We start from the raw sequence: 26,271 nt of genomic DNA, 5'->3' as shown, positions 1-26,271 counted from the left end.
ATTACATTCTGGCTAGATTTGATTGAGTGCGCAGAGCGTGCTGCTTTAGCAGGTGAAGGCAGTGCGTTTAATATTTGTATTCTTAAAGGAGGTTTGGCAGGTGGGCTGGATGGTGTTGAGAATACTTGATCATTACTGTACGCAAAGCAGTTTGTACCTGGGAGCAATAAACATTTCCAGTGGGAAAAGACATATGAGGTCAAACTGGCTCCTTCCTCTCTCCCCCTTTAGAGAGAAGTTTATTAATATGCATATTCTTGCCTTTTGTTGATGCGCATTGAATGGGGGGCAAAGCAAATCTTTTTTCCTTTGGTCCTGAAGAGTTGGATAAAGGTCAAGGGACTGTTTTAGGAAAACATTGCCTTGCTACTCAGAGTTTTAATTTTCTTCTTGCAGTTCTGACAGCTTAAGAGTCCTATGCAATGTCATTTGCTAATGTACAACTGGCATTAATTTGTGTTTTTATACTGTGCGTGCTATACTGTCAGACATGGGTGAAGGAGAGTGTAAGAAAACTGCAGTCTACCCTACTCATCAGCCCTTCTCTAAGAAAGAGAAATGAGTGCTTTTCAATTAAACTAAGTGATGTTTCCCAGGCATCAAAATCTCAGTTCCCACCCTGTTATAGGGAATATTTGCCAATTTTAAGATAAAGCACTGAATTTAATAGCCAGTCAAGATAGGTATTGAAGTGCAGCACTGCTGATTACTGCAGCACTGCAGCATGTCTGCAGACAGGCTGTAGAAAAAGCTGCAGTCTTCAAAATGGAGTTTTTGAATTGAATCAAAAGGGAGCTCACTCCTACATTCAGAAATTCACATTTTTTGCTACAGCTGGCCCGAGCAAACCTGAGGTTTGGCTCATACTGTCATACATCCTGGTAGTTTTGCCCTATGAAGAAAGAGGAAATATCTTTCACAGCACTAATTCTGTAATAGTTGATGGCGTTCCCTGTATTTATTGAGTGTCTCAGAAGTCTTCACAGACACTGCACTTAGTGCAAACTACTGAAGACACAATCTAAGCTGCAAAGAGCCTGCTTTGTATATGCAGACTAGGCTTACTGAATTAAGTCCTGTTTAAACAAAATTTCCTCAACACAATGTTGTTTTTTTCAAGTAACTTAAGGTTACGTGCAAATTTAGATGTGCATAGTTGCTCTAGTTCCATTTTACAGATGAAGGGACTGACCTCAGGGAGGTCAGGTCACTTGTCCCAGGCCAAAGGGAGTTATGGAGTAGGAATCAAGTGTCTTGACACTCGCATGTTCACTCAGACCAATATGCCACTTTTCTCTGTCTATTTTGTAAGCTAACAAGACAGCTGGCAAACTTCTAGTCTCCTCCTTTATCCTGAAGAATGAAGTCTTCTGTTCCTCGCTTTAAAGAGCTCTGAATTACAGAGTAAAGATAAGAAATGTCTCAGCTTGCAAGCATTAGAGACATTTTGGCTGTTACATTGCCCCAGGCAAACCTTATCTAATTTGAGCTCTCTGCAGATGTTTGGTTGTCAAGTCATCCTGAAGACTTTGGGGATGAGGAGGAGGAGAATCTCTAAATTGCAGAGTTTTTTTTAGGCATTATAAAATGAGTTAATGAAACATCCAGCTCACTAAGAACATTTTTGAGCAAAGTTGAGGTCTGTTTTGTCCAGTAGGTAGATGCCCATCTGCTGTGCACCATTTGACACAGCTGTTCTTGCCACCCCTGTGGGTTGGTTCTTGCTAAGTGGTTCCTGATAACTGTGTAAAGTCATGGAGATTTTTTGCTCCTATGCCTTTTCTAAATAGTCTGTCTCAAGTGTCCTAAGTTCCTGCCCGTTGGTTCTGTTCTTGTCATCTTGGAATGCCAGTATTTCTAGCTTTATCTAATTTGCTTACTTAGCAAAAGGGAGTCAGTGATTCTAGTTGACTATAGCTGCAGGTTGTCCTACATTGCTTGGAACAGCTGGCTGTCCTGAGGCTGCTGCTGAGGAACTGCACGGAGTAGTGTGTCAGATTTTTGCCTGCCTCCGTTCCAGATAATTGTAGTTCCTCTGAAGAAGAGGAAGCCCATCGACAAGTAAACAAGAAACAGTTTGTGTCCCTAATGCTTATGAACAGTGTGTTTCTTCTGTCCATGAAGCTTGAAAGTTCATTAAATATACAAATTAATTTAGGTTCTTTGATTTCTGTAATTGAGGGAGAATTAGTTGAGGCATGGGGAGAAGAAACGATTAATCCAAGAGTACAAAAAAGTTGCTGCAGAGAAGCTTTCAACTCTTTCCTTGCTGCTTTTGGCTTTGCTGGCTCTTCCAGTATGTGCAGGGATGGCTTTATTTTTACTACTGGCATTTAACTGTTTTCTGAAGCCTAGCCCATTTACTGACAAGACATCGCCCACTGTGGTCTCGATCATTTTTACTGTTTCCATTTCCTGAATTGAATGCCAGTAGCATTGTATAACAGCATGACAATGTTTCCTCCAATACAAGCTTTTGATCAGCTGCTCTAGCAGGGAGTAATGCTGGGCAATTCAGCTACAGAACATTTCCTAAATCAAAGATGGTAAATTGCTTCATTTTAAGTACTTAGCAGATGTTCCCAAAATAGTTAGCTCAACAAAGTGTGGTACACATGTATTTTATGGTGGAAAGTGAATTGTCAGGGTACTTAGCCAGCAGACTAAGAACCTGAATGGGGATAGATACTGTAAAAGGAATTTTCTGATGAAAGAAAGGAAATTGTTTTTATCTGTTTTGATTATTTTCAGTAAAATGGCTCATTCTGCGTGGATATGTGCCAGCTTTCTACCTGTAAGGTTAGGTCCCTGCCCCAGCAGTATCTCCGATGGCATATACTCAGGGAGTTGTTTGTGTCAGGTTGCCTTGCTTTGAAGAGGGATTTTTGAAATAAATATCATCATGCTGCAATGATTTGATGATTACAGGAAAAATGCTGTTGGAATCCTCTTCCTTTGTGCTTGACAACTACATAGCTTCAGAAAAAGGAATACATGACCTTAATGAAGTGGTCAAAGAGAACCCTATTTCCTGGTTTGTTTTCTGCTTCTGTCTTATTCTGCCTCTCTTTCAGCTCCACTCACTGCAATTTTGAACCTAGGATCTTCTGTTTTGTTTGCTGCATCAACAGCAGTAGTACTTCAAATGCAGTACTTTAGGTCTAAGATCTTAACTGGTGTTCTGCTGAACTGGAAATGGCCTATCTGTTCTGGAGCAGGAACCCTGGAAGAGTAGGGAGAAATATTTTAGAAGAGGAAGCAGCCAAACATCCCCTTTGTTGGGGAAAAACAAACAAGGGAGTCTTCACCTTCTCTAATGGAGGAGTTGAAGCCAAACTTTTGGTGGACTTTGATATATAACATAATCTAAAGGATTCACTGTGAAACCAATGTAGTGAAACAAAATTGACATTCAGACTTCGATCAAACTGACATTACTTTTTCCTTTCCAGGTCCACGCAGGAACATTTGCACCAGAACCATCAGCACTGGCTACATTCTCCACCCCTGTAGTTCTGGGCTTAACAGCCATTGGAAAGACCGAAAAACCTAGGCAGCCAGATGATGCATTTGTCCATCCTCACTCCTCAGATATGTTGCCCACAGTCAGTGCTGCGCAGGGGAAAACCGCAATGAAGATGCAGACTGCTACTTCTGTGCCAAGTGGTGTTCCCACAAATGGCAGTGTTCCCACAATCCAAACCAACACTGCAGTATCACCAAGTACTACAGCCCCCACCCCAGGTGAGAACATATGGTGCTCTAGCAACTCTCATTTATCTAGGTTTTGTTGACAAGTTGTTACCACATTGAAAAATGCTGGATAATTTCAAAAATTATGGTATCTTTTAAAAGGTGTTTAGACAAGTTCTTCAGCACATGTGCCAGTGGTCCCTATTAACTTATGAAGACCTGGAATTGGATTTTAGCATTACAAATCTGCATGTGACTATTGGATCTGTTTCTAAGAACAGCTTGAAAGTAATGGTGATATCGTCATTCCAAAAGTGAAAGATGAGATTTGATGCAAGACATCATGTGAAACATTCTTTCAGCAGTTATGACATGCCACTGTCTATCAAGTTGAGCAGAAATCTTAATGTCTGTTCACAACAGGCTGTAACCGATTTCCTCTCCCCCCCTCCACCCCAAAATGTCAATGCACAGCTTAGCTATGGAGAACAGTGTTCTTGGCCATTAGCCATGCTTTGCTTTGCAGAAAAATGACTTGTTTCTGTTCATGCAGTAATTTCTTAAAGCAACAATTTGAAAATGTGGAAAAGGAAAAATGCAATTTGGATATTTCTGTTAACCCTCCAGGCCATTAGCTCATCCTGCAAGGATGTGTGCTTAAAAAGCATCAGGTTGGTTAGAGCGTGGTGCTGCTAATGCCAAGGTCATGGGTTCAATCCCCGTACGGGGCTATGCTGAGGGTTGGACTAGATGATCTCCAGAGGTCCCTTCCAATCTTACCATTCTGTGGTACATGGAATGGTGTGTACTGGTTGTGTAATATCTCAAAATTCAGTTAATCCAGTGAGCTATAGTATCCATGGCTGAATTCTTTTGGATTTAGGGTTCATTTTCCCTTAGAAATGAACAAATGGAAGGTATAAAGGAAATGCTGCATCTAAAGACTCTTTTGGCAGGAAGCTGATTGAGTGCTTATACTAACAAGTTATTCTTTTTAAAGACATTTTGCAGCTAAAGCTGGAAAATACATATTAAATGTCTTAAGTGGCTTGTCTTGGAAAATTAATGTAGCTAGGGCCTCCTTGTTTCACTAAATAATACAAAGATGATGTGAAGAGTTGTTTTTCCAAAAGGGGTTTTGGGTTTTTGTCTGTTTGTTTTTTTCCACTAGGTCACATTTTCTTTTGCCCTGAAACTCTTTGGGATGGAGTTATAATATCCCAGAAGACTGAGTAATTAAGAGGAAAAGGAGGGTTTGAATTTGTTTTCTTTTAGTTAATTAATTAATTCCAATAGCTAATAAACTGTTGGAAGGAAGGCTAAATGTTTAATGACATTTTCCCTAATTTTTTTTTTAACTTATATTTTTGGGCATATATCTGAAATATTATCTTCGACAGGGTCAAACTAGAGAATAGCAAACTTTAATTCTTATTTTCTAGGCATAATTCCCAGGCTAGAAAATTAAACAAAACAAAACAAACAAAAAAAACTCTTTGCCTTCTCTCTCTCTCTTTCTCTCTCTACTCAACATTCTGGTCATTTTAATGCTAATAACAAGCAAGAAAAAATACCGCAGGCCATGTTTTTATTGAGTATTCTTTAAAAACAACCTACTTCTCAATTTATTTGAGATAAAATTACAAGAAAAGTCTTACATGCTGTTGACTTTTCCAAACTGGGAAAGAAGGGGAGGAAGAGAAAACATAAGTAAAACGAAAAGTTTTGTATTTTGGGTTCTCATAGCATGAATGTGGTAGCTATGCAGATTTTTTAAAATCTCTTAGCCCCCAAGCAATTTTTTTTAAACTAAAAAAAAAATACTTTGAATACCTCATATATTTGTAAAGATCTGAAATTACCGTTCAGTAAATAGCAATGTTTGTCTTTCTCTACCTGTGAGAGTGCATCTGGGTTTTCTCCTGAAAACCTGTCAGGTAAAACCCTTATCCTGCTGGACCTGGTTAAATAGAGGCCCCTGTACAAGGTCAGGGATCATATTTCAGCTCTTTACAAAAGAAGCAGGAGCTGCACAATATCTGCAAAGAGAGAGGTGACTGAGTAATTTTGGGCTTGCCTTAAAATTATAAAACCCCATTAGTGCTTTTGCATTAAAAATGAGTCTGACACCTTTAAACACGAGCTACCTTGAGTGATGGGATGTTTACAAAATACAGCCATTTGTAGCTGGCTTTTATTCCAGGCTCTGAAACCAAGGCAGTTTTTATGTACATATATAATTTTTTCTTGTTCCTCTTTCAATTCACTTTTTTCTTTTTTTCTTTTTTTCTTTTTTTTTTTTTTCCCCTCTCAGTTGTAAAGGAGCTGGTAGTTTCTGCTGGAGACAGTGTCCAAGTGACTCTGCCAAAGAATGAAGTTCAACTGAATGCATTTGTGCTTCCTGAACCGCCACCTCGTAAGGCTTCACTGGAGTTCTCCTAAGGGCACGTGATGGTGAAATGACAAATAAACATTAAATACAGCATTAAATAAGGACAGTCTTGAAAATACCTTCTATCAGAGAAAAGTTTTCTTTAGAAACTAGACTTCCTGTACTGTTACCCCATGTGGCCTTTCACAGTAAATAGCAAGAGACAAAAGCCTTGAAAATGTCACAAAATCATTAGATTAGAGTTGGGAGATAGCATATTCTCAAAGTTCTATGTGAGTAGGCAGTGGATCTTCAGCACCTATTGGTAATATTTGCTTGCAGGGCTTGTGACAACATGTCTTAGCAAGTGGTTTCTCGTCAACTGGATTAAAGTCTGACGGGGGGGGTGGGTTTAATTCATTGAAGAATGTATTTCTATGCACTCCCCATTTCATCCTATAAATTTTTCACAGATATTGTGAAATTCACACTTATAGCTATGCCCACAATGGCAGTGGGGGACTTGCCAAGGAAAAGCAAGCATGTTACATGTTGTGCAGCAACAGTGGTAAATGGAATGCATTCCTTGTTTTTAAAAACTGGTTTTATGTTGTGCCTGCAGGACTTGTGTGCACAGAAAGACTACTCTCTTAACATCTTGGAGCTGTGAGTGTTCCAAAGTGCTCTAGTGCCTTAGAGGCTGCAAGAGGGTTTTTGGCTCCAGGGTAAATGTGCTTAGAAGCACAGATGTCTCTCTTCCTGGGTATATTCCCAAAAAGCTACAGTTTAAACTCTGTGCTGTCTTAACGGATAATGGACTTTGTAAATGTTTAACGCCTTGCTTTTCTTTAGCATGGCAGAAAGGAAAAGGTAATCTCTTAAGAATTAACTTCTAGAACATTTTTTTAAAGGTACCAGTTACTCCTATGAATGGGAACTTATTACTCATCCAAAAGACTACAGTGGAGAAATGGAGGGGAAGCACTCCAAGACCCTTAAGTTATCTAAGGTAAAGCTTTGCTGCTTAGCATCCTGCTGTGTGGAATGCCAAGTGGAGAAGATGGGAGGCCCCTGGCAGCCAGGAAAGGCTTGTATGTCATTTCAGGATGAATAGGAAATTGCATGATGGGCAGACAGCCAACATTTGACAGCAAGCCTTGTACTAAACCTTGTTCTTTCTCTTAAAAAGATAAGATTGATCTGGCATGGGGGAAAAGACATTGATTTCAGGATCTAAAAGCCACGTACAAGTGGCATGTCAAACTGTATACAAATGGCACAGTTTAATGAATAGCTGTGAATATTTCTTTTACTGAAATGGTATGGTAGTCAGTTTAGGTCTGAAGCCTCATACTCCCCACTGAACAAGAAAGTTCAGGTATTCCATGACTCATTAGTGGAAACAGCATAGAAAACGCCTGGCTGCTGCTTTAAGACAAACTAACCCAAGGAAAGGATTGGTTTTTTTGCATGTGTGGATTCTTAAAACAAGAATGACTTTAAATAATACGTGATGACACAATTCTGTTTTTGTGGGACACACTCTTCTGAGCATTTTGGATTCTAACGTGCTCAAAAATTTCTAGGCTTTTGTCATGACACCATGCAGAAAAAAGCCCTTCAAAAGGAGCATCCTTGTCTTTTCAGGGTTTCAGCCTTTTGGACAACATAGTTGTTGTCTGGCATCTAGTCCTTAGTCTTTCCTTCATCACTTGGTGCTAAACCAAGAGGGGGTAACTGCTTGGCTCATGCTATCCAGAAGAAATACTTTTCTTTGTAAAGATACACAGGAAGAGTTTTTCCTTCTCTTACATGTGGCCTTTTTATGTCAAATGCGGTCTGCTAGCACAGATTCCACTGGCCAGACAAGCTGTACTGATCTATATTATCTCCTATGTTTGCCTGTTGTTGCTAGAAAATCAAGCTTGACTGACAATCCTGTGTCACTTGTGGCAGTAAGAAATTTAATCTTTGATTTCTACATAGCCACTGTACACTAAAAGATACCTACTATCACTCTGACTTGGAAACCATCCTCTACCTTATTTATATGACTGGAATGTAGCTGCATATGTTTATGCTCCTAATGTGGTACCAGGCCAAAGCATGGTAACTTGGCCTTTTAGTAGCTCCTGGCAAGTTTCTACTGTTCAGAGTTAAATAATTTTTGTCTTTGTTTTTCAGCTTACTGTTGGTCTCTATGAATTCAAAGTCGTTGTTGATGGAGAAAACGCACACGGAGAGGGTTATGTGAATGTGACAGTGAATCCAAGTGAGTTCAGAGGAGCTGCATCTTTTCTTAATTTCATCCATTTCTGTTAAACCATGATACCTGTATCATAGTATTTTGCTTATTTGAAACCTAGAATTAACATAGAATTCATTGTGCTATGAACTCAGTGTACATACAGGTATGTTGTAAGTGTGTTGAGTCACTTGCTAAAATGTGAAACTACTACTAATATACATAGCTATCTCTGTTATACTGAATACAGACCAATCATTCAATAAAAGAACTGGAATACTGCTTCAGAAGCACTTAGCAAATGCCTGACCCTGAAAAACCACTGCTTCAATAGAAACTAGTTGTAATCGGGTAAAAAGCTTATTGCTTCAGGAACAGAAAATGAAGAGAAACCAGAGCTTCTGCCGAGGGTCTTTTCCTCCCTGTCCAGTAAAGAATATCATTCCCAGCCACAAGCAGGTTAAGTCAAATCTAATTCCCTACTATAAGATGCTTTTAAAGACATGGTTTGCAGATGAGCTGTTGTAAATACCAGGAGTCTGTGTTAACTGTGTCACCAGATCGCTTTTAGATGGCTATATAAAGAGGGAAGGTCACACCACAGGTTCTGCATCTCCTTTTATGCAAAAGAACTTTATTTTGTATGTATTTTGTGTTTGGACTCGTCTTCTGGACTGACTGGGCTGCCAGTTGAATGATAGCAGGAATAGGGGAGTAGACAGGACTGCAGGGAGGGAGAGGGAATGTGCAGCGTGTGTCCTGCTAGCCACCTCTTGTGCACAAGGGGAGAGTAGTTTCCAGGAGTCGCTTGGGCAAGTTCCTTGTGTTTCAGAGTGTTCCTTGGTACTTTGTCTCATGATTTGCCTGTAGATATTGTTACAAGTCAATTGTTGTTGCAGAGCCTCGGGTGAATCAGCCTCCTGTTGCCATTGTGTCCCCGCAGTTCCAGGAGATTTCATTGCCAACCATCTCGACTGTTATTGACGGCAGCCGTGAGTACCTGCTGTGTTAAATGCAGTAGTCTAGCAAGTCTGGTTTCTGTGTGTTTTGTTCTGGGCTGGCCCTTTCGGATCGGGTTTAAGAGGAAATGGCTGTGACACTATTGAACACACGTTAGTGGAAAGAATCAGCTACTTTTGAGCAGGTGAGGGGAGTTATGAGCACGACAGCACCTCTACCTGTTGCCTTTTGAAGGACACTGTCCTGAGTGCTTCTCCCAAAACAGGAAAAACCCTAGAGGCTGCTGCTTAGAATCAAAAAAAATTTTGGCAGTCAAAATCACTGGCCTCTTGTATGAAGCTTCAGGCATATCAGTTGGCTAACATACAGTCTTTACTGATCCCTGCCCTCTTTAGAGCTTTTCAAGATTTTTCCTAAATATATTCAAGTTATCTTACCCACAGCTGGGATTTTTTTTTTTTTTTTTTTGAAGTGTTTGTTTCTTCACAACTTCCCCAGACATGCACAAACCTGGGATTAAGGGTATTTTAGAGTGTACCTGTGAAACTGCGTAGAGGAGAGCTTATAGTTTGGGTATCTGAGAATAAGAGATCTCTGGCCTTGGAGCAAAAATGCTTTGCCCACTAGGCATTGCGGTAGAGTGGGGCTGAACCTATAGGTTTTGTGAAGCAGCATTTTCCAACTCCTTGTATATGCGTTTTCTTCCGTAATTGAAACAGAAAGCACTGATGATGATAAAATCGTCAGTTATCATTGGGAAGAGTTGAAAGGTCCTTTGCGAGAGGAAAAAGTTTCTACAGATACTGCCATATTGACGCTGACCAACCTGCTGCCTGGGAATTACACGTTCAGGTAGGTTCTTCCTGGAAGAGTCGATATATTCTTATCTCAAGAATAACACAAGATTCCAGAAGTGTTACTCTGGCTGAACAAAAAAAGAAAAAAGCCTGTATTCTGATTTACTCTCTCACTCTCTTCATTCCTACCCTTTCAGGTAGCTTTATAACTCTTCACTTTGAGATAAGTGATCCAGGTACTTGTTATTCTTAAGTTGTAGCACTAGTCTTAGATGATGGCAGAAGAGAAAATATGGTCTGGCAGAGCTGCAAAATGTCTCTTGAAATGTCAAAACTAAGCTATTTGGCTAAAGGCTTAGGAATAAATGCAGTTTTTAAATCTACTTTCTAAATGCAGTGTGTTTGTCCCAGATAACTGTGTGTGGCCTACTGGTTTTCTGCAAATGTGTAGGTAGTAGATATTAGCTGATATTATTCTTACATGTTTTTTCTTTAGTCTGCATTGTGGTATGCTGTCCACATTCACTGCAGGAACAGGTCTATTTTAAATAAACTTGAGTACATATAACGGAATGTTTGTTTTTGTCTTAGGCAGTTGGTATATGAACTAGTCAGACTACTGTTCATATCCAAGTTTATCAAAAAGCAGTTCTATTTTGTGGTATTAGCCTACTTGAGGAGGGATACTGTCTCCAGGCTCTAGAATAGAGATGACTGGCCCCTGGAATTAATTTTTTATTTCATATTGCTGGTAAGACCACTGCATTTCTGATGTAGTAGATGTATGATGTTAACAGAATACAGTCTTAACTTTCTTGTTCATTGCTGCTTGTAGAATAAGCAAGCATTTTTTTTCACTAGTTGTCACTATATGGGAAATTTTACTTTTGGGCTTAGGTTTTAGTAAGAAGAGGTCAGAAGGGGTTTGGTGCTTAGAGTATGTGACTTTTCTCATCTGTGTTTTAATTCTCTGCTTTTATGCTGTAGTACTGATAACAAGTTCAGGTGCTTAAAAGCAAAGCAAGCTTTTCAGACTATCATTCTAGTTCTTGCATAGGAACTGCATAATATATAAGTCAGTTGTTTGGCTGTGGTGTTAGGTAGTGTCCATGCTGACAGACATCTTTTGGGAGGCAGTGTTGTACTCGGAAGTCTTTTTCCTTTGCAACTGTGTGCAGTATGAAAGCAGATGATCTTCTTTCACTAGCATGTTTTTTTTCTCTGAACTAGATGGTAAACTTCAAGTCAGAGATGGGTATGACTTCCAAATTTTTTACATTGTACTGAGGCTGGTAGTTTGGCATGGAAGGTGGTTGTGTTTTGCTATTCAGAAGAAGCACAGTTGCTTCAAACTGTGTTTTTTCACTCCTGCAAAAAAACAACCTACTGTCTTGTCCCTAAATGTATTTTTAGGTTTCTTACTCTCTTCTTGAATGTTGGTTAACTCCGGACAGCTAACACCTTCTGTTTTGTGTTCCACTCTGGTCATCATGATTTTTTCACTGTTAGCTTTTGTTTTGTCTTCAGTCTAACAGTAGTGGACTCAGATGGTGCCAGCAACTCCACCACCGCAAGCCTGACTGTGAACAAAGCAGTGGATTATCCTCCAGTGGCAAATGCAGGCCCAAACCAAGTGATCACCCTGCCTCAGAACTCCATCACCCTATATGGGAATCAGAGCACAGATGATCACAGCATTGTCAGCTATGAGTGGCTGCTCAGTCCTAACAGCAAGGGAAAAGTGATGGAGATGCAGGTCAGTAGAAGTCTCCTGTGCTCATCCAGTATTACTCATTAGCTGTCTTATTTCTTTAATCAGACCATTTAAAAATGTTTTTTATGTTACAAATCAAGCATGTATTGATTAAATATATACTTAAAACTAAGTACACATGAAGTTAGTATTGGTTTAATGGCTGAGCTGACACCAACCTGGCCAAAGGTTTTCACTGGCATCCTGTCTCTGTTCTTGAGTAACATAGTTTTAAATGCTGCTTGTGAATCGAAGATTGAGAGATGGAAGCTTGATGGCTTTGAAGATTGATGTCCTTTACAGCAGGTCTCAGCACAACTTGATCACACCAGTGTGTCTCCTTTTAACCTACATGACTGCAAGGGAAGCTTGTTCTGTACGATTTCTGTAGTTGCTGGCCTCTCAGAATGTCAGTGATAGGTAAATCGATGCAGCTATAATATGAATGCTTAAGTGCTTTCAACAGGAGTGGAGCTGGACTGTATCGTATTTTAGCTGACTATCAGTCAGGATTGCATTCAGATTTGCAGCATGACCCGGTCATCCAGTCAGGTAAGTCTTGTAACAGGTCATGCATTTCCTAAGCTAGACAGTCACAATGGACTGGATCTTTCGAGCTGACCTTTGGAGTCTGACTTTTGCTGATATTAGCCAGATGTACCTCAGTCCTAAAGCAGGAACTTGACTTGATTTTGTCTTTACTACAGTCACATTTAAGGAATAAGAAGGTCAATGAATCAGGTTCACAGTGTGTGTTTGTACAGGGTTCCCAAAGATGTCACTTGGATTGGTAATTATTGAATCTCAAATGGTCTGCACACCTATGTGACATTGGTCTTGTTATATCTCACAACACTGTCCTTGTTGCTGTGTTCAAACTTGATTGTAAGTGCCTTGTGCTGCTTAAAAGAAGCATGCAGATTTCTGAGCCCCTAACAGGAGTTAATAATAAGCCCCTAGAATCTGCTGCTAATAGCTGATTTAGAAGCAGAGATCTTCAGATCTGTCATCATCAGTGTAAAGAATGTTCTAAATATGTGAATATATTTCCTCAAAGGGTGTGAGGACACCAGTCTTACAGCTCTCTGCAATGCAAGAAGGTGATTACACTTACCAGTTAATAGTAACGGATTCTGCTGGGCACCAGTCTACTGCAGAGGTCACTGTTATAGTCCAGCCAGGTAAGCTGTACTTTGAAGGAACTGTTTTGGTAGATTAATAGAGACAGTAATGAAGACTATTTTTGCCACCTCTGTGCCAATGTGAGGAGGTGAGCATCATTCTGACAGGATGCTCTGAATCTTGTAATAGTTGTGTTGCTTTCAGCAAAGCTGCTTTAACTCAGGACCTTTTGGGGCCTTGTATATTGCTGATAAACTGACAAAGAAAGATTCTAGGAATGTTGCCTTAGTAGATTGTTCTCTTATTAACTAGACTGTATTGTATATAGTATTCAATCGTAATGGCAGGGTTGTATTTACTGGGAGCTGTCTGGCCATAGTGCTGTGTCCTGGAAAAGGAGATGGGAAACTGAGAGCAAAAATCAAGAGTCCCAAGTTTCATTCCTATTTCACTGCAGATGTGTGAATGAAACTCTGGACTGAACTCGTAACTGCTTTTTACCTCAATTTCTCTGAGTATGAGGTCAAGATAATGGGCAAGAAATAGTATAGGGATCGTGGAGAAACTTTTTAATGGTGCAAGAGTAAGCTCCACCTTTATGGCCTCTGTATGAAAAATACTGCAATCCTTTTTCAGAGAACAATAAGCCCCCAAAGGCGGATGCTGGTCCGGATAAAGAATTAACTCTTCCTGTGGACAGCACTACTCTAGATGGCAGCAAGAGCTCAGATGACCAGAAAATAGTCTCCTTTCTCTGGGAAAAAACACGGTAGGTATCATCTTCCAGAGTGTTTTCATGCAAGTATTGGAATCTTGCTCTTTGTTCTGGACAATCTAGTTACTGCTTGCATCCCATAAACTCTGCTAGAACCTCCTGTTTGGTGTTAGGCAAGCTCCAATGATACAAGGTTTAAACTGATCCTCTTGTGCTTTGGTTAGGGGCCCAGATGGTGTCAAGCTGGAGAATGCCAACAGCAGTGTTGCCACTGTAACAGGCCTTCAGGTTGGAACATATGAATTTACTCTAACAGTTAAAGATGAGAGGAACTTGCAGAGCCAAAGCTCAGTCAACGTTATTGTCAAAGAAGGTATGTCCAGCAATGCTCAGACCTGCCTGCAATGTCATGTGCGACCCAAGCATCTCTACGAGCAGTTCAGCAAAACCTGTGTTCAGAGGCAACATAAGAGTAAGGAACACGTGAAAAATAATGTGAAGAGCACTGAAGTGGCCTTCTCTAAGCCAGAGGTTTTCCCTTATCTGGAGGAACAGTATCTTTAGCTAAATCCTGCAGTACTTAATTTTCCTTCTCTTTCCTAAGATTAGATAGAGATTTTAGGGTTTAGGTAGAGAATTGGTATGGTAGTTCTTCCTTGGGCATTAATAGATTTTTTCTCCAACTCATTTCTTTCTATTTGGTTAGAGATAAACAAGCCACCAGTTGCAAAGATTGCTGGAAATGTTGTCATCACTCTGCCGACAAACACAGCTGAATTGGATGGATCAAAATCCTCTGATGATAAGGGAATCATCAGCTACTTGTGGACCCGGGATGAGGGGAGCCCTGCAGCAGGGGTGAGTTTTTTTTTTTTAATGGGAGTTGGCAACACTGCAACACTGTGAAAGAGTCGATGAGAAGTAACTTTGACAGATAGTTCCTGAGGAAATGTGAAGCTGATCATTTCATCTGTTACCCTTTTAGCAATATCTTTAAATATGATGACAGTGTCATACTAGTTTGATCTCGTTTCCTGTTATTTATTTTGCTCTCTTCCCCCCCTCCCCCAGGAAGTATTAAACAATTCAGACCATCATCCTGTCCTCCTGCTTTCCAATCTGGTGGAAGGGACCTACACGTTCCATCTCAGAGTAACAGATGCTAAAGGGGAGAGTGATGTGGAAAGGACCACAGTGGAAGTAAAACCTGGTGAGTACATTTGTTCATTGTACTTTGCTATGTCTGTCTACAGCACATTAGCAAGTCCTCTGGTTTTTGGGACATAGTGTGCTGTAGTAATGTGTACTCTAGGTCCAGCTTGGGAGTGTAAATGGTCAAAACATTTGGGGAAATGGTTGTAACTTCATATAATTCCTGGGGGGGAGTCTCACTGCTTGCAATTACCTGTAGAGATCATAGACCTGTATCTCCTATTGCAGTGAGATGCTGTACTTTTTTTGCCCAAAGGAGAAACATTTGGGAAAGATAGTAGAAAGCTGACTTGTACTAACACTCTCAAATAGAAGCCCTAAAGATCTGTGTTTTCTCATCTATGTTCTCCCTAGATCCTAGAAAAAATAATCTTGTGGAAATAATTCTGGATGTTAATGTCAGTCAGCTAACTGAGAGGCAGAAGGGTATGTTCATCCGGCAAATAGGTGTTCTGCTGGGGGTCCTCGACTCGGACATTACTGTACAAAAGATCCAGCTGTACACTGAACAAAGGTAAGCTGTGTAGGTGAGCAGGTGTGCACGGAGAGGAATTGCTTGAGTATGGTGAATAAAGGATCGTTTCAGCTGAGCAGCAGAGTGGATAGTGTTGCTTAGCTCCAAATACAATAAGCAGCATGCCATAAAAGGGATGGTTTGGACCACTGGGATTCTGCCTGTTCTACTTTGGCATGAAAGTACCTGGTCAAGTACAGTTTTCCACCTCTGCATAAATGGCTATGTGCCTATCTAGTCTAGAAAGTTCACTGTTCTAGAAAATACTTCATTGACTAGTTCTGTAGTGTTGTCACAGCAAGAACTACACTTAACTCAGTATTAACAGCAGTCTGTTGTTACTGTAGGTAATTTGAGGCTTCATGAACATGAATGTGGGTGGTTTGGGAACTCACTTATCAAGGACAGAGTGGAAATCTGTTGAAATAAGTGCAATGCACTTAATTTCTACCAAAGGTGGAGCTGTTTAAAGTACATAAAGCACTGAAAAAATTTCAGTGACTTGCTTAAAGTCATGTAGCAAGTCAGCAATAAATCTGCAATTAGACCTGAGACTTTCCTGGCTTCAGCAGTGTATTGATTCCTTTGTGTCCACATTGCCTGCTGTAACAGTAAAATCAGAATTCATTGTCTGTAGCAAAGTTAAATAGTTCAGAACAAAAGAGCCAGCACTTTATGTTTTAATACTACTTTTCATCTCTGCCATGACCAGACTAGTTGCCACCGTTCTTCCTCTGAGTGAGGCAGGCAAGGGGATCTTGTAATACTTCAGCTGTTGCACCCAAAATATATGTTTATCAGATACCCTAAACAGTTTTTTGCTGTATGACCAGGTCCATACCATTACTGCTTTCAAGATGCAGTCAGCTTTGATATTTATGTATGTTTGGGCTTCAGATAAATTTGGAATTCTGAATAAGTCCTGCTGTAATAGCAGATGGGGGGGGAATGGCTCTCTGCCTGATGTTTGGAGAAGAAGCAGATAATTTTTTTGTGTGTGTGTGTGTCTGACTTCCAGCACGAAGATGGTGTTTTTTGTAAGGAACCAGCCTCCCCATCAGATATTCAAAGGACGTGAGGTAGCGTGGACACTCAAAAATGAACTCCGGAAACAACAGTCAGATTTTCTCATTTTTCGGGCATTAGAAATTAACACAGTCAGTAAGTAATAGTAACTATGATATGGGCTAACATCTGTTTCCACTTCCCCAGATGCTTGCAAGAGTAAGGGCTGACATGTATGCTAAGTACTGCCATCCCACCCCCCAGGCTAATAGTTTTCCTATATTAGTAAATTGGAAACAGAAAAATAAGTCCATTAGACTGCAAAATAACCAGTCAGTTAATTACCGATTGATTATGCCTATCCACTGTTCAACTTCTCTTTTGCATAGTCATATTGTAATATTGCTGGGAAAATAAGAGAATTCACAAAATCAAAAACAGATTGATCCTTATGAAACTAAAATATAGTTTTAATGGAATACAGCCAATAAAATGAGTGTCTTACTGAAAAAAATAAAATTACACATCTTGGTAGCTGTGAACATACTCATATCCTCTTCAACACATCCATTGGTCTGAAAAAAAATGTTTCCTCTCTATCAAATTTCTACAAGTTTACATTAGCACTGTTTTCCTTTTATGAGCTCAAGCCTGGGAGGATCTTATGCTGATCAATTAGTTACAGTAAACTAGAATTTTGGGAAGTAATTGTTTTCATGATTTCCTGATCTTAATGATTTTGTGCCTTTATTCCTTCAAAAGCTAGTCTTCCATTCTCTGGTTTCACGCCTTGAGTCACGGACACTTTAAAGGATATGTTTGTTTCTTGTGGTCTGTCTCACACAGTTTGAATTTGAGAGGCAAAACCTTATCAAACGCATATACTTGACAAATATACCAATTCCATGACTTTATCAAAATCATGATTTATTAGGCAAAATTTTCTCATGTTTTATCTGTTATGTTCCTAATGAAGCAGGGCTTTTCTGGTTTTGCATGAGGCATAGGCACTTACGTTTGCACTTCTTGCTACTTATAGTTAAGCTAAGAAGATGAACTGCAGAGTGACTGGATTCAAGTTAGATCTTACTGGGATTGGCCATCTTGAACTTCTACTTTTAAATTATACTGTTTAGTTTTGGTGTAATTTTTGTTTTGTACTATTCAGGTTCTAAGCAATTTTGCTCGACAGTGCACTGTTCTTTTTGTACTTTTTCAACAGTCTGGAAAGATCAGTTAAGCATCAAAACAATTTCTGTATTTCATATGTAGTCAAACTTTGGCAGCAAAGGGAAGATGATCTGGCCAAGACTGCCCCATCTCCTATTCTAGCCTTATGTGAGGCACAAAAACTCATTGTGAGGCACGAAAACTCCTGTCTTGGCTTGGCTTTTTTTCTCAAGTCTTCCAGAATGTGGGGTGGGAGCTATAAGTCACATTGTTTTGCCCACAAGCAGCCCCAATCCTCTTAGGGGGAGCTAGAATATGTGCCAGATTTATTTAATAAGTCTTGGTTTAACCTTGCACATAAGTCATTCAGTTGCTGGTTTTGGTCCCTAGCATGTCAGTTGAACTGCTCTGAGCACGGCCGTTGTGACTCCTTCACCAAGCGTTGCATCTGTGACCCGTTCTGGATGGAGAACTTCATCAAGGTGCAGATGGGGGATGGCGAAAGTAACTGTGGTACGTGCAGTCTTCCTGGGATTGCTCATCTTTAGGAAGCAAGCAGTTTTTGAACCCCAGGGTAGGCTGAATAACAGTATCTGCTTTCTTCCAGTATCTCTGATGACATGTTTTGATAAGGAAATAGTCCTAGTCTTGATCTTGCGAATTGTTACCTCTTTGGCAGCGAATATTTGGTAGGGAAGTGACTCTTCAGAACCTTTTGATGAACACGCCCTAAGAATTGAGTCCATTCCTAGTGTATAAAGTGAGCCCCCTTTCTGTCATGCCATTGGAGAGGCTTTCTTGCTACAGAAGAGCAAATTTTGTAAATCAACACACATTGTCAAAAACGCCTAAAGCAAAGAAGCTTGTACAAGAAGTCTGAGCACTGGGTCTCAGACCTCTGGCTTCTCTAGGTGAGTTGGTGGTAGTGTCAGTGATGGCTAGTAGGCTCTGTAATTCAGCAAAGGCCTTTCTTTCTCAAGAGTAGTCATCTAAAGTCCACACTGTCAACTGTATGAAGTACCAAAATGTCTTTATCTCTGGGGTGTTTTGCTTTCAGAATGGAGTGTGCTGTATGTGATCATTGCATCTTTCGTCATTGTGGTTGCCTTTGGAATCTTATCCTGGATGATGATCTGCTGTTGTAAGAGGTGGGACTGAGCCCATAACCTGCACTGTACCAGTGCTTCAGAACAAGGGGCTGTATTAGGAGGTGGAAGAGATTCAAACCCATAGTCCCAGCAGGTCATCTGCCTAGACCGGTGATATTAATTTTTGTCCCTTAATGCTTCAAGTAAAACAATAAGGTTCTAGGACTCTGGGTTCACTTCAGAAGCAAGATTTGCCTATAAATGTGCACCTAAAGCAATATTTTTAGCATATTACTTTCTGATATGAACATAATCTGAAATAAGCAAGTGATGCTATAGCTTTTAGGATGAGAACTTTTTCTTCTGGCTTGCTCAGAAGTGGCCTGCCTCTTAATTCCTTTTCTTCCTCTTTAGACGAAAAGGAAAATCCAAAAGAAAAAGCAAATACAAGATTTTGGATGCAACAGATCAAGAAAGCCTGGAGTTGAAACCAAATCCCAAAGCAGGTAAAGTGTGAGAAGAGCTCAGCATTTTCAGAATGCTGACTAAGAACACTCTTCCTCAGTGGACTTGAAAATCACAGAGTGAAACAAACTTAGTGTTAGGCACTGACAGACAAGTCTCAGAAGATCTAAGAGCTTGCCTCAGATCTGTAGGCAGAGTATTTAATGAAGTTACCTAACTCTGGTTTAGAAATTAAGGTTGAAACTATCTTAGTCCTAATGTCTCCACTTTCTAATATAGAGGTAGTATATGGATATGTGCAAACTGTTCTCTGATCCAAAAGGTCCAAAAATTGGTATCAACTATAACTTCTCTTGCTCTAAAGTTTCCCACCAAGTTCTGCTACTCTGTTTTAATCAGTTTACTTCTTACTGATGTACAATTTCTTGGCTATGCTCTAGAGCTAAGCATGGATCCAGTGTCACTAAGTATTTCATTAAACTGACTTTTGCTGATAAAGGGCACCGAGCAGTAAGAAAATTAAGGCCTGGAGACAGTGGTCTTTTTTTTCCTTCCCCCAATTTTTCCCAGCAAAAATGACTTACTGATAAATATAACCATTCTTGTCCTCGTGGGCATCAGGCTCTGAAAGTTTCATGTTCTGGCCCATCCTTTAATCTTTCTAGGAAGCAGATGCTTACCTTAGAGTAGGGACCCATGAAGTCCTTAGTACTCCATATGGTTATGGGCCCATTTACCTGCTCCAGAAAGACCATCTTCGGTGTTCTTAACTAGCATTTGCCTGTCTGTGTTGCTGTCCTGAAGAGTGCCTGTCAGGTGCTTTGCAAAGATTAGTGAGGTTTTTCCTACCAGAGGGTTTTTGTTGTGATTGTGTCTGATACCTGAACCCCCAGCCTTTGTCACCAGCAGGTGAGCTGGTGGCTGAGCAAGAAAGGAGGGAGGACTGAGAAAGTGTGCAGAACACAACCCCATGAAATGCTATGTAGCATTTCAGCTGTTGAAATAGTCATTTCAAAGAAGAATATTTGTCCTGTTTTTATTAAGAGGAGGGGTCACTTTAACAGTGCGTGCAAAGTAGTCTCTAATCATTGTTTGCTAGTGGAAAATAATTGCTCATCCTAGTTTTATTCTATTAAATGGTGTTCCAGAAAAGTGAATAGTGCCTAAGGACAACATTGGAGGGCATTGCAGCAACAGAGCTGATCAGATCATTCCTCTGAGAATCAGGCATCCCAACTGCACAAATTCAGATACCCTTGAAGAAAAGCAGGTGCTTTTTCCTTCCTTAGCACCCAAATCTGCTTTAATCTGACCATCTGTCAGCTCACACAGAAGAGTCCCACTGTTAAATAAAGGGCTCATTGTTCTGCAGTCTGTAGCAAATGTGCCTCAACCATTTGCTCTCTTGGTAACTAAATTCATCTTGCTTCTTCTGAGGCTGGCTGCTGACTAAAGTCTTTCCCTGCTAGATATGTCCAGGGAACATTCTATTAGCAGAGGAGATGTTGCATTTCTCCATTAAGGAGAAGCTAAATTTAAGTATTTTCTCTGCTGACAGTATCAGTAAATGTCTTTCTCTCTCCTTGCACATTAATCCAACTTCAGCCCATTAATTTATCTCTCTTCCCTTGCAGGCAAGAGAAGCAGAGATGAGTAAGGAGGATAGTAAGAATGCAGCAATCTTCTCTCACACACCTGCATATTCTCTTTACTACAGCTTTTGCCCTCAGAGAGCTTTCTAAACAATGCCCCCAAGCAAAGTCAGGGAAACAAAGATACCAAAAGGGGCTGTGAGAATATGTAGTAATGTAATTTGTTTCCCTACCTGTGTTGTGCTTTGCAGTATCTCAAAATGTCTGTGTGACCTCTGTCATGCCAAGTTATCTTAAACAGGATCACTTTCTTTTATTCCTTCAGATGTTGAAGACTGTGACAGATGCAGGAAAGTCTGTTGCTCCTTTGACATGTTAAAAGAATGAGACTTAAAGGGGAAGTGAAATAAGGTGTATTTGACCAGTATTAAGAGTATTTTTAACATGAAAATCTCTCTCCTTCCAAGGAGGCAGACAGAAAGCCCAGATTCTCAACACTAGCCTGATGCACTCGGAGTCTGAACTGGACAGTGATGAAGCCATCTTCACGTGGCCTGACCGGGAAAAGGGGAAACTGCTCCGCAGCCAGAATGGCTCCTTGCGCAATGGACAAGTGATGCTCAAACCCAAGAACCAGAGGGAGGAAATCCTATAGCTTCTCCCAGGCAGCCTTTTGCTGGAGCTCTGTGACAGAGAAGGCTGCTCCCATCCTTATTCTATAAGGACCTTTGGAGGTCAGTTTGATTAGGACTGTGCTGCTAACTTGTTTTGCAGAAAATAACTTTGTTTTTGTGGATTTCTTTTCATTCAGTTAAAACTGGTTGTACTTGAATTTGAATGTCAAGGGAAATCAAAGGGAGGAGAAGGCAACTGTGAACCACAGACTATTCGTCAGGAAAAAAACAGAGCTGGCATCTGGAATGCAGCAGGATAGAACCACTTGGAGCAACTGTGAATGTGCAGGACACTCCTAGCCCACCTCAGACTGCAGCAGAGGAAAACACCCAGGGACTTCCAGGTCATTTGCTAGGGAGCTCCTTGGAGAAAGAAGGTCAAGACTGTTCTTTGAGCTGTGCTCTGAGCTCCTTTCAGGCTCCAGTAGCCTTGCACAGGCTACTCTTGTTGTAGAACAACTCCTTTTACTCCCACCGTTTCTAATCATTTAAGCACTAGTTTAATTTGAACTTGTCCTTTCACATGCACTGGTTGCTTTTGGAGTGTAGAAGAGGGGGGATCTAAACTCCCTGGTCACATTCCATCAGTTTGCAGTTGGGAGAGGTTTTTGTAGCTGTTCTGAATTACTGTCAGGCTTTTCTCATTGGGAGTGTTGATGACACGGTACCTGTTCAAATGTGGAAAACTGCCTGTTGTGCTAATTTGCTGGGCTAGGAGACCACCTCCTTCAGCAAGCTCTCCTGTTGGGTACCAGGACCAAGGAGGGGACACCCCCCCTTTGGTATCTGCATCTGATGGTTGGCTTTAATTCCAAAGCTGTGAATGTTCAGTGGCCCCAGCAGTCTTCATAGGTCCCCAAGCCCTCCATGAATCTGGATATTAGCAGCTGAATCTGAGTATTACCAGCTGTATCTTGATTATGAAATGCCAGACTTTTTCTTTAAAGATTGCACAACCCAGGCCCACAGGTGTTGATATCTTCAGTTCCCAACAGCTGGCTGTTTTCCTCTGGCTGGTAGCTTAGTGGCCTCATGTTGTGGCTGAATATCCCTGTGTGCTCCTAGCACTGTGTGAGGGGCACACTTAATGCCCTTCAGACAGTGAAAAGGGAACTGTCAGTACCTGCAGGCATCACCTGATGGGTGCCAGCAGCTGGTGGTGATGTTTCCCCACTGTTTGGACTCTGGGAAAGGCCTTTTTAGGGATCAGGTGTATGGTGGGCCTTTCCTATACCTGCTTCTTTATCTCACTGTGCTGCTTTCACGAGCTGCACCCCTGTCCTTGGCCAGCAATCAGCCTCTCACTGGCATGAAGGATGTCACTGCCCGTCCAGGGATGGGAGGGCAGTTTATTGCCTTTCTTTGTATTAATTTATTAAAACTGGAAACCTGTTTCGTTGGCTTTTGGGGTGTATGAAAGCCAAAAGGCTTTAACTTCCTTGGTTGTATTTATATTGCTGCACTACTGATTTGTGTTGAGCTAGATGATGATTAAACACTGTTGAAAGTGAGGGAATGTTCCCTCACTGAATGTAGTCATGGCTGCTGCTAACTTTATTTTTCTGGGCAATCAGCTGTCTTCCTCGGGCACCAGCACCAGAGTCCGTGTCGTTCTCAGCAAGTACCACAGCATTAGTCTTGTGCCCCATCAACTCCAGCAGGCACACGACTGCCTCTCCCTAGACTGCGGTACAGCGCAGACCATCCTCCGGCTTGTCCGCCTCGAGTGCGGTTGGTGCTGTGAGCCAGCTTCCCTGGCCAGGGCTGCTCCTTCTGCACCCTTTCTTTCTCACAACGGTTCCTTCCCCCAGGCCCGCCGTGGACCACACACAGGGAGGGATGGCGTGACACCAGGATGCTTCAGTTACCATGCCTTAAAGGGGCACAGGCAAGTGTTTGTCTGAAAACTATTGTTGCAAGTTGTACTAATGGCCAGACACTTAACTCTTGAGTGACTTCTTTAACGTGTTTCCCTTCCTTTGGATGAGAGATTAACAAGCTCAAAGAAAACGAGATTTTGAAACTGCAGGAATTAACCAGATTTGGTCCTGGGACTGTGCCTGACGTTTATTTTATGCTGTTAGAGGAGCAACACTGTACTCTTTAGCTGTTTCTTGTTCGTGGGGCATATGCTTTTTTGAGCCTTTTGCTCGTATCCATCCTGGGGAAGTCCTCTCTGCAGTAAATTAGGATTGTTTGCAGTGGTTGAGCTATCAGGCATTCTTTACTGCAGAGAGCAGTACCCTCACAGGAGCCGCATAGCATGCTTTTAAGCTAGTCCTGGCTTCCTATTATGGAAAAGGGAAGAATTAAAATCTGTGCAGCTATTATGTGACAACACCTTTGCTTAGATGAGGTTATTTTCTTCCTCTTTATATTTCACTGTGGGAAACAAACATTTACATTGAAGTGCTTCAGTCAGCCGACGGCACCACAGTCGGTCGGCAGAAGCGGTGTTTCCTGCCTCGGGGTGAAAGCTTGATTTCTGCAGCAGGCTGTGGCATTCCCTGCGCTCCGTGCTGAGCGGCTCCGTTAGGACAGCTTCCTCGCTCGTTAGTCATTTGTCATCCCGTAGTGCAGGTTTGTGACAGAGCATAGCGCAAGCCTCCCCGCCGGAGGTCTGGTTTCCCATTAGTATTCCCTCGCTGTGCAGCTTCTCCGCATGGAGCTGCCACCCCTCCCCAGAGCCCTCTTCTGCACTTGGCTGTTAACCCGTGGCGCCTCTGCGCCGTCACCTGCGCAAGGCTGCGAAGGGATGCGCGCAGCATCCGCACTGTGCACCGAGAGCCGGAGCGTGAGGGAGTGTGAGGCCGAAGGGCAGGAGGAGACCCTCGCAAGGCGGCGGCAGTAACTTCTGGCCCGGCACAGGAACCTCGTAATACTGGTGGTAGGGGCAAGTCTCTGTTTTAGCGCACCGTTAACGCGGGCCTTCCCCCAAAGCGGGTGCGTGTAGAGCAAACGTGTTATTTCAAAATCGTTTACCGTGCTCTCCTCCTCCCCCTTAGCACTGCTAATATCACTGCTCATTTGTTACCCAAGTACCATGAGCCTAGTTTGACCTTGCACCGGGAAGGTTTCTGCATTGCTATGCACTATGATTTCACAATTAGAGACACCGGCTATAAGTTACCCATGTGTGGAAGTTAAGAGCCAAGGCATCTGTTAGACGAACCATCAGCTTACCTTGACTTTGTTTTCCTCTTTAGTATAAATGTACTCCAAACACTTGTTAACGTGTTGAGGGCAATTGTCATGATCTGGTTTTAAAATAGTTTGCTCTTAAATCTCTTCTTCACTCTTCTGTATACCGGGGGGGCTGCCCAGCCTCTCTGAGCTTTGGTTTAACGATGTTTATTGGTTGCAGTGTTACTTGATCAAGATTAAAAGTAATTTTTTTAAACAAAATGTTTCTTGGAAATAAACAGGGAAGATGTTTTCTGCTGCTTAGCTTGCTTCTTTCTCCCGTGTCAGCTGTGAGCTGGTTCCCAATAAGAGCACTGTACTCCTTACAAAAAGAGTTGGAAGTCCTTCCTCGTTCTTCTTCGCCCTTGCCAGGCAGCAGAGGCTCGCTGGGCACCGCTGGACGAGGGCTTGCTTCTGCTCCAGCCGCCGCAGTGCTCTGTGGGGCGCCGTTACCGTAGCGGGCTCGCGGGGCTGCCAGGCTGAGCAGCTCCCTTGTGCCTGCTCTCCGGCCGTGCCCCTAAAGGCTGTCGGTTCCTCGAGGTCGCCCAGCCCTGCGAGCAGAGCTGAAGCTTTGGCGTGCTGCGGGCTGGCGTTTCGGCCTGGCCGTGGGTGCAGCTTCCAGCCTCTCCCCTGAGGGCCCTTCCCCAAAGCAGACACACGTGTGGACCGTTGACTTCACTGCAAAAGCTTCAGGGCTCAAGCTGCACCCATGCCTGGCATAGCAGTACCTTCCCCAGGAAGCAAAGGAGGTTTATTAATTAGTGGAGTCCTTGAAGGAGAGGAGCAAGGCTGCCCAGCTGTCACTTTAACTGGCTGCTGGGAGAGCGTGCTTCAGCACCACTGCAGCCAGAAGGGGCCTGATAGCAGTATGGGACTAGGATGTTTCAAAGAGCAGAGGAAATTCACCTTCAGCGCTGCCCTTCCGTCCGTCTCGCGTGGTCGATAGGTTGTACTGGAGCCCTTGGAGTTCAATGTCACCTAAGGAAATGAGAAGCCAAGTAGTCTGCTGTGCTCCCCAGACCCCGTGGGTCTGACCACGAACGCTGCAGCAACTGCCTGCAAACTAAAGCCCCCTTAGACCTCCCAAGGCATCGAATGACTCCAAACCCTGTAGCGCTGCCTTCGCCCGGCAGCAGCCGGGCACCGAAGCAGCCCTGTGCAGCAGTCGCGGGAGTTCAGCCCTGCACCCAGTGTCCCCCCTCCTTACTGCCCCCCAGCAGGAACCAGTTGGGGAGCAGCCTGAATCCCCTGCAATCGAAAGCAGAAAGTCCCTTTGCCTCTCGCCCCTCCCCGCTTATCTGGGTGCCCCCCAGCAGTGCCGTCGTGCTCTGTTTCGTGTTGTCCTGCTCTGCTACGTGTATCTCCTGGTAGCTCCCTGCCTCTGCGTGAAGCTCTCCAGGGCTGCCCTTTGCCCGCTGCTCCTGGCTGCTCGGCATCGCTTGGCTTCTGCCGCTTCCTGCGGCAGCGCGGAAGGATGCTCAGCGCTCGGGGCGCTGGTGGGAGCTGCATGGGGCGCCGGGGGCGAGGAAATGCCACCTCCCGTAGCTGGGGGCTCCTCAGGCTCTGACTTCCTGTGGGGAAAGCCTGTCCGTGCCCTGGGGTGGCAGAGGGGGGTTACCAGGGTTTCTCACTGCCCCGAAGGCAAACAGCTGCCGCTGATCCGCACCAGCTCACAGGCGGGCGAACAGCCGCCGTGCGTGGGGGGGTTGGCG

At 42.6% G+C, this 26,271-nt stretch overlaps 1 protein-coding gene across 3 annotated transcripts in view; it reads left to right on the top strand.

Annotated features, from left to right (window-relative positions):
- The window catches only part of KIAA0319L (KIAA0319 like), a 34,310-nt gene extending 9,487 nt beyond the window's left edge, over positions 1-24,823 (top strand). For all 3 annotated transcript variants that reach the window (XM_062593981.1, XM_062593983.1, XM_062593980.1), the window contains exons 4-21: positions 3,453-3,744; positions 6,008-6,109; positions 6,976-7,073; positions 8,249-8,336; positions 9,209-9,301; positions 9,989-10,121; positions 11,594-11,822; positions 12,877-13,000; positions 13,578-13,710; positions 13,881-14,029; positions 14,363-14,514; positions 14,728-14,866; positions 15,223-15,382; positions 16,401-16,543; positions 17,948-18,070; positions 18,615-18,705; positions 19,060-19,151; positions 21,170-24,823. In XM_062593981.1, the coding sequence (XP_062449965.1) occupies positions 3,453-3,744; positions 6,008-6,109; positions 6,976-7,073; positions 8,249-8,336; positions 9,209-9,301; positions 9,989-10,121; positions 11,594-11,822; positions 12,877-13,000; positions 13,578-13,710; positions 13,881-14,029; positions 14,363-14,514; positions 14,728-14,866; positions 15,223-15,382; positions 16,401-16,543; positions 17,948-18,070; positions 18,615-18,705; positions 19,060-19,151; positions 21,170-21,357 (2,529 nt within the window). In that variant the 3' untranslated portion in view covers positions 21,358-24,823. The remainder of the gene's footprint in view (positions 1-3,452; positions 3,745-6,007; positions 6,110-6,975; positions 7,074-8,248; positions 8,337-9,208; positions 9,302-9,988; positions 10,122-11,593; positions 11,823-12,876; positions 13,001-13,577; positions 13,711-13,880; positions 14,030-14,362; positions 14,515-14,727; positions 14,867-15,222; positions 15,383-16,400; positions 16,544-17,947; positions 18,071-18,614; positions 18,706-19,059; positions 19,152-21,169) is intronic.
- Positions 24,824-26,271: the final 1,448 nt, after the last annotated feature.

This window comes from Rhea pennata, chromosome 23 (assembly GCF_028389875.1).
Source record: "Rhea pennata isolate bPtePen1 chromosome 23, bPtePen1.pri, whole genome shotgun sequence".
In the NCBI taxonomy this organism is placed as follows: domain Eukaryota; kingdom Metazoa; phylum Chordata; class Aves; order Rheiformes; family Rheidae; genus Rhea; species Rhea pennata.
Note: the sequence above shows the minus strand (reverse complement) of the source record. Positions and strands in the feature narration are given on the sequence as shown.